Source organism: Hyperolius riggenbachi, chromosome 3, assembly GCF_040937935.1.
Source record: "Hyperolius riggenbachi isolate aHypRig1 chromosome 3, aHypRig1.pri, whole genome shotgun sequence".
Taxonomy (NCBI): Eukaryota; Metazoa; Chordata; class Amphibia; order Anura; family Hyperoliidae; genus Hyperolius; species Hyperolius riggenbachi.
This window is the reverse complement of record NC_090648.1, coordinates 226,323,982-226,338,192: the sequence shown is the minus strand read 5'-3', so window position 1 is coordinate 226,338,192 and position 14,211 is coordinate 226,323,982. Positions and strand designations below refer to the sequence as shown.

The following is a 14,211-nucleotide window of genomic DNA, read 5'->3' as shown; positions in this document are numbered from 1 at the left end:
TAGCAATTTTTAGCCCAACTAGTTTTAAATGCAAAAACACAACGGTTTCACAGGTTCTTAATAGTGATGGTCATGTCTACAAGTTGAAAGTGTACCTGAGGCACCTTATGGAGATAAACATCAGTATGTACAGTACAAAACATTTATAACCAGGCGGTTTTACTTTGATTTATTTTGCTGCCTGAAAGAATTTCTAGGCACGGAAGTGACGGTTTCTGTCTTGTCAGTACCTTGTCGGGAATATAGTAATCATCACTGGTAAGTAAATTACAGCCAGAAAGGTTTTCCTGGCAGAATGCAACTTCTGGGGGCAGGGAGAGATAAAATACATGAACTATTGACCTTTTTCTAACTCTGGGACACTTCATAGATTGCCACTGATTAGAGAAGTAAAACATTTAACCTACGTTGTTAATGTTTAAAAAAAAAAAAAAAAACACCTGGGATACTTAGTCATTTTTAGGAATAGTAGGCTAAAAATAAGATTGTTTATCTCATCAGTTTATTTTTTATCTCGGGTTCACTTTAACCACTTCAGGATTCTGCGTACGCTTAACTACGCCCCTGAATCCTGAAGTGGTTTCCATGGAAACGTTCCATGTCAGTTCACGGAGGGTGTCTCCGTGAACACCCTGCGAGCCTCCGATCGCGGCTCGCAAGGTAAATGTAAACACGCAGGGAAGATCTTCCCCGGTGTTTACATATATACGGCGCTGCGCAGCAGCAGCGCCGTAGAGGAGATCGGCGATCCCCGGCCTCTGATTGGCCGGGGATCGCCGGCATCTGATAGGCTAAAGCCTATCCTATTAGGCGCAGGACGGCTTTCCGTCCTGCGCCACACACAGGGGACGGGAGAGGGAGGGAAGGAGGCAGAGGGAGGACTAGTGCTGTGGAGGGGGGCTTTGAGGAGCCCCCCCCCGCTAGGCACAGCAGCACGGCGGCGATCAGACCCCCCCAGCAGGACATCCCCCTAGTGGGGAAAAAAGGGGGGAGGTCTGATCGCCCTGCCTGATTTCTGATCTGTGCTGCGGGCTGAAGAGCCCCCGCAGCACAGATCAGCCAAACCACCCGGAATCCGGAAGTGGTTAAAATGTACTTGAGACAAAGGGGGGGGGGGGGGGGGGGGAATTTATACATACCTAGGGCTTCCGCCGGCCCCCACCAGGCTTATCGCTCCTTCACTGTCCTCCTCCACTTCCTGAGTCTTCTAAAACTGGCCCAGAAAAGTCCTCAAGTCGGGGCCAGTCAGCACATTCCTGGCTGAAGCAGAGGTTACATTCTGTTGATTGATCCCCACACTATAAGACTGTGAATCAAAATGATAGCCGAATGTCTTTTTTTTTTTTTAACCAAACTATGCAAATATTTGTAAATAGCTCTAAGTTCACATTCATGCACATTTTTTGGTTTAAGTTAAATTCGGTATACAAGGGTTTTTTTTTATGCAGTTTTTAAATATAAAGTGAAGATATCCACTGCACCATATCAAAGCCTCTTGTATCCTCCTCAGGAATCTCCAGCTACCTCTTCAACCTGAACATCTCCCCTGAGAAGTGTTTGGCATGGAACACGGGGCACACAGCTAGTTTACCTTACACGTGACTCTCTGCAGATGTGCAATATGCCATTTTGCTCCATTTTCTTGTATTCTGATCAGCCAGAACTCTATTGCTAAGAGATTATCAATGGGATAGTAATAATTCCAATTTACCGTACATGCAGATTGTATGCATCTTGGAACTAAGCCAATCCAAAAAAATTAACAATCTGCATTTGATTGTCCCACATTGAATCTGCAAACAAAAATTTGCATGCAAGCTGGGATGATTCACACTTCGCTAATTACCTCTACTGAATAGAACTATTACTCTACACTACTCAAATCTGTTTTTTACTTGCATCTTAGTGTGGCAGGTTCGACATGAAATTATCTTTTTGGGAACTTTATATTCTTGATTACTGAACATTTATATAGATGTTGATTATTGAAAGTGTATTGTATATGCAAGTGTGTAGCAGGCTGCACTTAATTACAATATGTGATGCTAGCCATGGAACTGCACATATATTATACAGTATGCCTAATATTATAGAAGTTTATGGACACTTTACTTGCTCTACATCATTTTCTATACCTGCAATAGAGAATACGTTTTTTACTTTTATTGTGGTAAGCAGCTGGTTCCACGAGCGCTGCTTAATATGTTGAACTTTACAACTACAATAAATAAATGAACATATCTTGGACTACTGGATTTTGAAATGGACATGTACAGTATAGATCTTGTAAACAAGGCATTTTCCCCCCTTGTTCTCTACCATTTCTCCTCATGCCTTTATATACAAACACAAGCTCGTAATAAGTCAGACTTTGGGAATAAAGCTGCAACATACATACCGTACGTGGGATACATTTCTGCTGATCATCCCATTCTGCCCTTGGGGAGGTAGGTGGGGAAGCAGGGAGGACTACAATAGCAGTCAAGTGAATATTCTCCAACTTGTCAGATCACTGAAGGGGAGCCCCCCCTCCCCCCTGAATAGGAATCCTAGCACATGTAAGTAGCTTAGTCAGATCTGAAGAGAACAGTCACCCTTAGCAACAATATACTGGCTGGGGTTTTCCTAGGGAAAGTGTTTTAGCTGGAATTCTTTCTAAAGATAAGTACTCACGGGGAAACAATTGTAGCTGTCGCTGCACACGGGAGCGTGTGCGCGACAGTTCGGCGACAGCTCGTCGCCAAGTCCCTCTGCATCCACACGGCAGCAGAGGGATTAGCGATGCGGCGGAAGCTGTCGCCGAGGTTCCTCCCCCCCCGCCGGAAGCTCCGTGTGCTGTGTGTGGGTAGCTGTCGCTAGCCCGCATACACATGCGGGGCTAGCGACAGTTCCAGCGAGGTTGCGGCGACGGCTGTAGCCGGCGATTGAACATGTCAATCGCCTGGCGACAGCTCCGACGGGCGACGGTTTGGGGCGCGCGCGTCATACACACGGGCGAACTGTCGCCGCAACATGCGCGTGCCACGCGGTTGCGGCGACGGCCGTCCCCCGTGAGTATGGACCTTAAGAGTATCTAAGCTTGGGCCAAGACCCCCACATTTTTCAGAGGCAGAGCAAGTAGGTTTAACCGACACGGATGAGAATTAAGAGCAAAACGTCATTTAAAACTGGAGTTTACAAAATAGCTGGGGAATTACGTTTGAGGGGAAGAAAAAAAACAAACACATGAAATGAGGTTCATTCATAAATTTATTAATAAAGTTAAAATGAACAAATAAATTATACCGGCATTGTTCATTTCAGACACCACACTGACTGAAACTGAAGAAAATAATGGTGATAGATTTATATTAATTACATACATACACATAGAAGATACTTCAGCTTTAATAAATAACAAAAATTCAACCAAGGATGAACAGATCTAAAATGCGTAAAACCATAAAACAGTGAATTGTAGGTGCCTCAACATTTCCTCTGAAATTCAGCCTCTCTCCTGAAAGCTAAGCCTGGGTACACGCATCCAATTTTGATTGGCCAATTTACCACTTCCATGTAGTATGAGAGGCTACCACACAATCTGTACATTGTATTCAGAATCTGTTGGCCCTCATACTACATGGAGATCTAATAAACTGGTCAGTCAACAGCCAATTAAAATTGGATGTGTGTATGCACCTTTAGTAACTGCACCCCATTCTGTCAGCTGGCCAATCGCAAAGAACCGTTTTAGTGAGGTTCGGGAGGAAGTGGATGCTCTCCTCTCCACAAAGTCAGCATTTGCATAGCTGTGTGATTTCAAGTTGTCAGGACACTCAAATTCCCATAGGCACTTTGACATGTCTAATACAGTATACATTTAGACTAAGGGCTCATTTGCACTATAAGCATTGTGGAGTAATACACACCTTTCACCAATGCCACTATAAGCATTGTCGAGTAATACACACCCTTCACCAATCCCGCACACTGCTGTAGGGTTGGCTTTTTGTATCTGACTGTATAGCCCATTTACACTATTGCAGTGCCAGGTGCTAAAACTAAATCTAGGTACACCCTCCAGTAGACTGTAAATTGTAAATTTATTGATCCAATTATGTAAACAAGGAACACTTCTACCTTGTCCAAAAACATTAAAGTGGATCCGAGATGAACTTTTACACATTGCATAATTGTGTTCCTTTCCTATTGTTTATAGGGCTTTCCTTAAGCCAAATCCTTTTTTCGTTTTTGTTTTAATACTCTCCAATTCCCTATAAACTAAACAAGCCACTCCCACAAATTTTCAGAGAGTCAAGGCACTTTCAGACAGTAGCAAGGGCTCATGTGAGCTCAGTCTGGGCAGGAGGAGGGGGAGGTATTACTAGCCAGAGATTTCAGAGGCAGAGGGGAGGAGGAGGAGGGGGGATTAGGTTATTTTGCTCAAGATACAGATAAGCCTGTCTCTGTGTAATGTTTAAAAACAACATGGCTGCTGTCATTGTATCACAGGAAGAAATAATCATTCTATTAAAGCTGCTTGCAGCTAGATTTGCTGTGTAAACTATCTAAACATTAGATAAGATATATAGACAAGTTACTTGTTATAGATAGTTTTTCATCTTGGATCCGCTTTAAGCAATTGTCAAGACCGGTCACTGTTGATTAGACAGCAATAAATTAGCAATAATAAATCTACTCCAGGGTTCACCCAGTTCCTTCAATTAGTCTACAGGCGCTGTGATTACCAACTATCCCTGTGACCCCATCCAACAAGCCAACTAAAATAAAGTCTAGATAGAAGCATATCGGTTTACTGAATATTCATACTAAAGAGGCTGCACAGCTAAGTAAAGCAGGGCAACCGTGGTTTTTGGTATTGCTAAGCAATGTGCACCATTTTTTAATGTATATAGTGTGAATGAGCCATAACAATTCACAATATTACATATTGGTACATTATACAGTTGTAGCAGGTAAAAAACATTTTCAGAACCCATCATATAACACTGATCTGCATCCATTTCAACAGCCTTTAAATATGCCAAGTAATTAGTAAAATAACCGTGCATTAGCTCATAGCTATTAAAGAGAACCCGAGGTGGGTTTGAAGAATATTATCTGCATACAGAGGCTGGATCTGCCTATACAGCCCAGCCACTGTTGCTATCCCAAACCCCCCTAAGGTCCCCCTGCACTCTGCAATCCCTCATAAATCACAGAAACGGCTGCTGACAAACAGCTTGTCAGAGCTGGCTGTGTTTATCTCTATAGTGTCAGTCTGCTGCTCTCCCCACCTCCTGCAGAACTCCAGTCCCCGGCTGCATCCCTTCCCTCCCTGCTGATTGGAGGGAAGGGATGGGGGCAGGGACCGGAGCTATGCAGGAGGCGGGGGAGCAGCTGAGACTGACATTACAGATGTAAACACAGGCTCACAGCATATGAGGGATTGCAGAGTGCAGGGGGACCTTAGTGGGGTTTGGGATAGCAACAGAGGCTGGGCTGTATAGGCAGATCCAGCCTCTGTATGCAGATAACATTCTTTAAACACACCTCGGGTTCTCTTTAAGTAAACAAGCGCACTGTACATTGTGCTGCATAACTTGTCTGGAAGAAAATCTATGACATTAGTGAATGTTCAATGCAAACAGATATAAACATTATAAGAGATCATTCTGGATCATTGTAATCTCATCAGGACACAAAGCTGAGCTCATAAGGTTGTGTACTGTGGATATGACCGGAGACTGCCTGTGATCTCATTTCCATCAGTTAACTGTGAGGGCCCGTTTCCACTTGTGCGATGTGAATTCGTATGCGAATTGTATCCCGAATTTGCATACATTTTCGCGTATGTTAGTAAGTATGCAAATTTAACCATGTCAGTGCCTGTGTGCTTTTACATTGATTTTATGCGAAAACGTACGCAAATTTGCATGGAAAATTCACATAGCGAAAACGCATGCAAATTTCCTATTAATTACATTGTATGCGAATCACGGTGTGCGAATTTTGATGGCTCTGCTGTGCAAATTTTTCCTGCACAGAAAAACGCTCTGTTTTCCTGACAAGTGGAAACAGGCTACTTAACTTGTATTGGCTATGCAAATCTGCGTGCAGAAAACGCATGCAGATTCACGCTAGTGGAAATGGGCCCTCAGCTGTGCTTTTTACTTAAAACTTAAAAAACACACACATACAAAAAATTTTTTTTTACACAAATCGTTTAAACAAACCACAGAACTGCTGAAAGTTTTCATGAGGATACAGATACATATAAATGATGCACATTACATTATTTTTGTCAATTGCAGACTATACTTTAAAGAGAGCCTGAGATGGGCTTGTATTATAATAATAATAATAAAAAAAGCAAATAAAAACACAAACTTTGCTGCCTGATCCGGGTTACGCTAATTTAGGGGGGGCTATAGCGGGCAGGGCAGAGAGTGGCTGTGAAGGGGGGGGGGGGGGGTTGGGAGACACAGAGGAAGGTCATGAGGCAGTGGAGAACATGCCTCTGTGTCTAATCTGCCCCCCACACGCACCGCCTCGGGTTCTCTTTAAAGAACACATCACACACCATGGTATTCTAAGATTATGATCACACAACACAATCATAGGTTATCTGCAGTGAAAACTGTGACAAAAAATTAGCAGCTCTAGGGATACAGTTTGCCAAAATATGCACATTTTTACTTTTCTTTTAAAACCGCAACTCCAGTGAAACTTCTGCCTTCCATGTTTACCCATTGGCTTTTAGCACATTTTTCACAAGCAGTTGACAGGCAGTGAAAAGACTGTCAAACTGTAGCAAAAGGCCCCTAAGGTGATGTGCTCCACAGTCCAGTGAAACTAACAAAACTCTCATCATCCTAAAGCTTTCCTTAAGGTAGCCATACACTGGTCGATTTGCCAGCAGATCGACCAACAGATAGATCCCTCCCTGATCGAATATGATCAGAGAGGGATCGTATGGCTGCCCCTTTACTGCAAACAGATTGTGAATCGATTTCAACATGAAATCGATTCACCATCTGTGAAGCTGCTGCCCCCCCCCCCCCCCCCCCTATACATTACCTGCTCTTCCGGCGCGAGTCCCCCAGTCTCCGCTGTCTTCTTCTCCGCGTTGGCCTCCGAGTCCGGCTGGCTTCACTGAACTTCCTGTCCGGGGAACAGTAGAGGGCGCTCTACTGTTTAAACTCCCTGCCGGGACAGGAAGTTCAGTGAAGCCAGCCGGACTCGGTGCCCAGCATGGAGAAGAAGACAGCGGAGACACGCGCCGGCGGAACAGGTAATGCATTGCAGCTAGCGGCGGGCATTCGAACGCCGCTATCGACGCACTCCCGACCCGCCGTCGATCGAGCAAAACCTTCCGCACGGACGGATTGACGGGAATCGACGGGAACGATTGATTTCGGGTGGAAATTGATCGTTCTGTCAGCGTTTGCTCAACTATTTCACAGCAGATTCGATCACAGTGATTGAATCTGCTGTATATTGGCAGGAAAATCTTTAGGTGTATGGGCCCCTTTAGTCTTTTAAATGTAGATTCACAGGTGATAAGCAATGACTGTGTATTTGATTACACAACTTACTGTTGGCCAGGTTCCTAAAAGGTTTGCAATTTGTATGCAAACAAACTAATTTGATTGGTCTAGTTTCAATCTGCATACAAACTGCAACCAAACCAATTCATTGGTGAGATCAAGAATAGAACTATGCTTTTAAGGGGCGTCATTAAGATGGGCTAGTCCAAAACCTGTCGGTAATGTCAAATTTTTACTGCCTACTGTAAGTGACAGCAACATAAGAGAAAAGTAATTTATGGCTCATTTTACTCTGGAAGAAATGCACTTAGTATTTGTATTTGGTTACATGTATTTTAAATTTTATGTTTTTTGCAATAGTAGTCCTTAAGGCCTCTTTCACAGTGGGACGTTGCGTTTGATGCGATGTTAAGGTTGCATAACGTGCCCCTAATGCAACGCATTGAAAGACTATAACTTGGACGTTACAGTACATACTTTAGCCCTGCGTTTGGTGCGCCGTTTTTGTCACACAGTGATGGAACGAAAACGGCGCATGCTGACAAAAACGGCGCATGCGTTACATTTAAAAAAAAAAAAAAAAAACCTTACTGAGCATGTGCAACACACAACGCAGCAAATGTATTGCTTAACGCACAGCATGCAGCACTTTTTAAATATTGCTACACGTTACACACAACGCAAAGTGTGCACTGTGAATGTCGCACAGACTTTGTATTGCTGTGCGTTAGTCTGCGTTATAACATTTTCTAACGTGCGACTTTTTAACGTCGCACTGTGAAAGAGGCCTTAATTGAGTTTTCTTCCCCATAAATCTGCCTTAAATTTCAGGTAAATAACTGTAAGTTATATTCTTTTAAAGCAAGTGTATAGTTTTTTGATTGTTAAAAACTAGTTATATTTACCATATGGCCTTAAAATTTTCTGAACGATCGTTTACGAACAATTCTTGGTATGAACGATCAGAAATGATTGTTTGGGACCACTGATGGAAAAAAAATCTCCAAACCAAGCCGATTAATGAAATCAATCCGATTTTTGGATCGATTCCGTCAATCTGATTGGATTGGTTAGTAGATTTTTGTCCATTAGTGGTCTCAAACAATAATTTCTGATCGTTAATACGAAAATTGCATCATCAGTGGCCACCTTTAGGGCTTTACTGGTAGGCTGGTAGTTCTAGCAAGGACATTTCATTATATATAAAACACTATATACATACTAATAAAAAAAAGCCCGCCACCTAGCACGCACAATCGTGGCCACCACCTGCAACGCGCACATGGCTGTGCACACCCGTCCAAGACCACTACAGTAGAATCACGTTATAGTAAACCTCTTGATATAGTAAACTTCGTCCTGCAGTCCCACCAAATGTGTCTGTATAAATATACAAGGTATGACCAATTCTGATACAGATAACTACTTTTCCTGGCCCCTTGGAGTTTACTACAAAGGGATTCTACTGTATGGGATAAAACCAGGACAAGATGAATATTTTATAAAAGAATGTGTGGCAGGTGCTGCATGTGACCCTCAATTACACAACTACCATTTTACTAACGTTTTAGCAATCCTCACTGTGAGCCAATATGACACAGATGAGGACAACAAACTTTTACCACCTAACAGACAAACAGAATATGCAGTTTTTACACATATTCTATGGTGGGTTTGCTGGAATGTACAGGCTGTAGAGTAGGGGTCTCAAACTCAATTTACCTGGGGGCCGCAGGAGGCAAAGTCAGGATGAGGCTGGGCCGCATAAGGGAATCAATCAGCAGCCCCCGCGCAACCCCAACCCCCCCCCCCTGTCCCTTGCATTGATTTTTATTTCAAAATCAAATTCACACTGAAGCAAACTATTTTGCCTATTTCACCTTATAGTTCGCTTCAGTGCTCCCATTACAAGTAATCCGTCTGCAGCCCTCGTTTAGCGGCGGGGATGCGGCGGATTACTTGGGAGCACTGAAGCGAACTATAAGTAAGCTTTTGCCGGCGAGGGCCACAAAATATTGTATCGAGGGCCGCAAATGGCCCGCGGGCCACGAGTTTGAGACCCCTGCTGTAGAGTGTTCATTGCCTTGGCCAAGGCCTTGTTCACACTATAAGCGTAGCTATGGGCATTTTGCCAATGCATATGGTGTGCAATATGCAAGAACATCAGAAGTGCATAGACTGCACTGTCTAGCATGCCAACCTTTAAAACACTGCAGTTTTACTTACCGGCGGCTTCCTCCGGCCCCTAGAAATCTCTGTGCCCCTCGCCGTAGTCTCCTGTTCTTCTGTTGTCCTCTCCATAGCGGCCGCGATCTGCCTGCAGCGTGGCGTGTGAGTGCACCCGGAGGAGAAGCCACCTGCTACTTGTAAGAGAAGAAGACTGCTGCCTGACCCGATCCACAGCTGGTGAAGCTACTGAACAGGGTTTAGTGAATTGAAGCATATTTTTTTCGGTATATTACCAAACTTCTACTGTATGTGGAAAATCTTTGGAAAAAAGTTAAATAGAAAATGTAGAGGATGCTGTATTTTACCAACCTAAATTATTTTACTGAACTGCCCTTAGTGAACTGAGGCCAATGCACCAATTAAATCAGAAGATGAGCAGGAACTCTAAATTAAAACTAGATTTTTTTTTTTACTTTCATCTCAGTTTGATTACAATGTTGATTTTCAATAAATACATACATATTAATTTATTAGTGCTAAACCTAATGAAAATGATACACTCCCTTAAACCCGAGCATCTCAAGTTTAGAGATTGCAGCTTATGTTAGGGAGAGGTCTTAGATGCATTTCTCTAATACTGACTTGCATGCTGTGTACTTTGTGGCCAGACTCCACTCAGTAAGGCTGAGCAGAACTGCACTGTGATGGAACACTAGCAAAGCAATCACTAGCAAAGCAATCACTAGTGGCCATCTCACCGTCACTGATGATGATGATGTGCTGAATTTCTACATGCTTTTAAAAAGGCGCGTCAAATATGAAATACAACTTTTGTTTAGGGCATGCATAGGCAATCCTCAATTCTACACATAAAATAATGGGTGTCAGAAGTTCATCTTCAATCAGCTTTCCACTCAAAGGCTCAGGTTTGGTAGGTATCAGTGAATATAAGGTGGCTATGTACAAAACAGCCATACATGTATGTACATGCATGGACAGAGTACACTACATAGACATGGCCTTACCCTATGTATCATCAAGTATCTGTAATCATCTTTTATCATCCATTAGCTCTAAATAGCTCTGAAAAAGACAGCACTGGAGAACTGAAGAAAGAAGGCAGCTGCAAGTTGCTGATAATCTAGGATTTGCTGCAGCAGACAGTTTATTTTAATACGTTGCAAAAACTGCAGCCTATAAATACTATGCCTGAATTTGGGCTTTATAAGTTATAAGCACAAATAACTGCTTAGGGAGGTAACGGTGTTCAGCATAGGGTCAAGGTTAGAGTACAGTCATTTCAAATAGATATACTGGGTATAATTATTAGTGCCCGTCTCTCTTTACATACATCACCCAAAAAACCCTATAGGCCAAAACATACTAAAAACGTATTTTGCTGAGCTGTTGTGACCCGTCATCAAGTCTAAGCCAGACCCTTGCTTGCGGCTGAACAGAGTGTAATGAAGTCATCACATTTACTCATCCCCCATACCTGTAGAAAAGGCACTTTTGTTTGGACAATACATTATAAGAGACTCATCACTGCCTAAACAGTGGCTGGCAAACCTGAAATTTCTATGCTGGCAGATCCTGGTGACTAGGGATGGTGAATGGGATGCACATAATTCATGGAAGCGTTTATGATATTTGCAAGTATTTTCCACATATATGCAGCTTGAAAATAAACCAATCAAATGCTGCAGCTGCTGCATACATTTTGCATACAAAACTGCATCAACTTGGAAATATTTGGATTTTATTGACCATCCTTACTGGTGACATCACTAGGGGAACGTACCAGAATGTGATGCCAGAGTTCTAACACTTTATTCCACTCGGTCATGCAGAAAGTGCCTCAGCCCTGTCCCATTTTCACTGCACACAACTGGTCTTATATGAATCAAGGCAAAAGTGATGGATTTCAGTACAGGAGAGACATCTGAGCAGTCACTAAAGACAGAGACCTGACTGTAAGTCTACTGTAAATAAAGCTGGGCTTCAGATGGTAAAAACAAAGAAATGCAACATTCTAGAGCATTCAAAAATAAATATGAAAAACTGGAATGCTAGTTGATTTGATAGCCTATTGCTCAGCATTAGCAGTCGTTGCACAGAACACAGAGGCCGATGTAGCTGGACGGACATCACTCAGCCGGGAAGCACATTCTTGCGAGTGATGTTTGGCTGCAATAGCGGAGAGGTCAGAAGAGCAAGTCGGACGATCATCAGAAATTTAAACCCAGAGGATTTTTTGTTTAAAGTATGCATCAAACCTGGAGAGAGCATAATCCTGCAATACAAGGACAGAGACAGTTAAATGGGAGAGAAGGTCACCTTGATCACCTCTCTGCTATATTATAATAAAAACACTTCGGCCTTGATTTTCTAAAGGCCAGTAGTTCATGTGGTGCAAGGTTATTGCTAGACCTCCAACTTAATTATATCTTGCTGCATTAACAGAGCTGAAAATATAAGATGTAATGGTTAGCTTCAAAACTGTGGACAATAAATGTTATGCAGCATCGTATTTCCTCTCCTCTCCTGCAGATATAATAGCTGTAATACAGATGGCAAAAGGTTCATGGCTGAACCTGTAATTCAGTATTTCTGGGTCATCTTCCCTCTTGTTAGGATTATGTGAACAATTCACCACAAAAGGGGCTGCTACAATCTCAGCTCATTGCCATGGTGAAGGTGAAGAGTCATCAGTTACACTTTTTTTTTTACACATTTAAAATAATGCATATTAATGTGATTACTACCAGCCCATTTATTCTAATAGAGATTATTAGTCAAAATAAATACTTGCCTTTTTTAAACACACAGTGTGTCCTCTAGATATCTATACGTTACAGCAGCATGTGCCACAAAAAAGTTGCTTTATATGTAAGGCTTGGGGCCAGCTGTCCCAAAACGCCCTACGCTGAAGTAAGTGAATGAAGGGGAACCCACAGGAGCGAGTGCAATATGGCCAAATCACAATCAGTGTTCCTGCTGCATTTTTTGGAGCGGATGTGTTTCAACACAAAAGATAGGAGTGCTACAAAATCGCTTAAATCTCTTTTGAAAAGCGATTTTGCAGTGACTTTGTGTGCGATTTCCATGTGTAAGTAAAGCTTAAACTACTTGCCAGGTTTCCCAAGTTTAATTTCCGTTGTCTTGCAGCACATAGCCCCGCCCCCAATACAAGAGGTAATTGGCGCGTCTCTATTTAGAAATTCTGGGGAAATGCTGCAAATCACCACTAGTGGAAATGAGTCCCGTATGCATACTTACCAGGTAACCAAATTCAATAGTTGACATTTTGGCCTGCAAAATGGACCAGAGACCCCAGAAAAAATGAGAAGCCAGTGCAAATCTAAACAAAAGAAAAAAAAATATTGGTCTCCTAATGCTTTTACAAATAATGGTCACAAATGCATCTATCGTGGACCACTATCTTGAACTTTTTTTTTCCAGTTTAAAATAATATACATGAATATACATGCACACAAGATGTACATCAGTCTCACAGCAAAATGCACTGCAAGGTACCTCTTCCTATAAAGTTGTCAGTTACAGAAGGTATTATTAAACTGACACCTCTGACAGGTTTTGGACTAGTACATTTATTAATGTGGTATTAAAGTTCCCTGTGTAGCCTGTGCTAATGCAATCCATGGAAAGATATTGACAATGAAGAATACTCATTGTGGAAATGGACTACTCCAAAACCTTTCAGAAGTATCAGATTACTACTACCCACTGTAAGTGCTAGCAATATAAGAGCATAACAAATTGATAGAGCATTTTATTCTGGAATAAATTTACATTTTATACATGCAATTTAACCACTTCACAGCTTCAGTACAGTATATCTACTCCCCTGCAGACTTCATCTAACCGCCCAGGGGAGTAAATATACGTACTCCCGCTGCTACCACTGCTGTACGCGCTCCCGCTTATTTGTGCATTCGTTCATGTTGCCATCTTCCTGCCAGGAGATCAATGCATGGGAAAGCAATTCCTAATCATTGATCTAAGTCCCCGTAGCAATGATCGGCACCTTTTATGAGAAGCTTCACGATCATTCTAATAAATAAAAGTTTCCATCCTCAGTACACTTCCTGTAAGCATACGTATTTCGCTTACAGGACGTATACAAAAAAAAAAAAAAGACTGAGGCCATCTTGTGGCCAAATAGTAAAACTACATCTAAAAGCATTTTTTTTAATGCAAAGACCTGTTTTTACATTTTAAATTAACCCCTTACCTCCCACACTCCCCAATAGTTACCAACATTTATTTTTTTGTAAAAAAAATTAAATAAAATAAATTTGCAAATATAAAAAATACATAAATAGTTTGCTTAGGGACTGAACTTTTTTAATATGTATAATACTGTTACTATATAAATGATGGGCTTTTTATTAATGATGGATGCAAAACTGAAAAAAAGCATCTTTATTTCGTAATAAAATATTGGCGCCAGACATTGTGATAGGGACATAATTTAAATGGTGTAATAACC

General features: G+C 42.0%; 1 protein-coding gene and 1 long non-coding RNA gene across 2 annotated transcripts in view; one reads left to right on the top strand and one right to left on the bottom strand.

Moving 5' to 3' along the window:
* Positions 1-14,211, top strand: part of LOC137563434 (uncharacterized) — a 38,519-nt gene that overhangs the window by 733 nt on the left and 23,575 nt on the right. The gene's annotated exons all lie outside the window — the stretch shown is intronic.
* CHKB (choline kinase beta) overlaps positions 10,846-14,211 on the bottom strand; it is a 72,860-nt gene continuing 69,494 nt past the window's right edge. Inside the window, exons 10-11 of the mRNA XM_068275869.1 lie at positions 12,978-13,059; positions 10,846-11,991 (exon numbers count right to left, since the gene is read on the bottom strand). Of these exons, the coding sequence (XP_068131970.1) occupies positions 11,935-11,991; positions 12,978-13,059 (139 nt within the window). The 3' untranslated portion in view covers positions 10,846-11,934. The remainder of the gene's footprint in view (positions 11,992-12,977; positions 13,060-14,211) is intronic.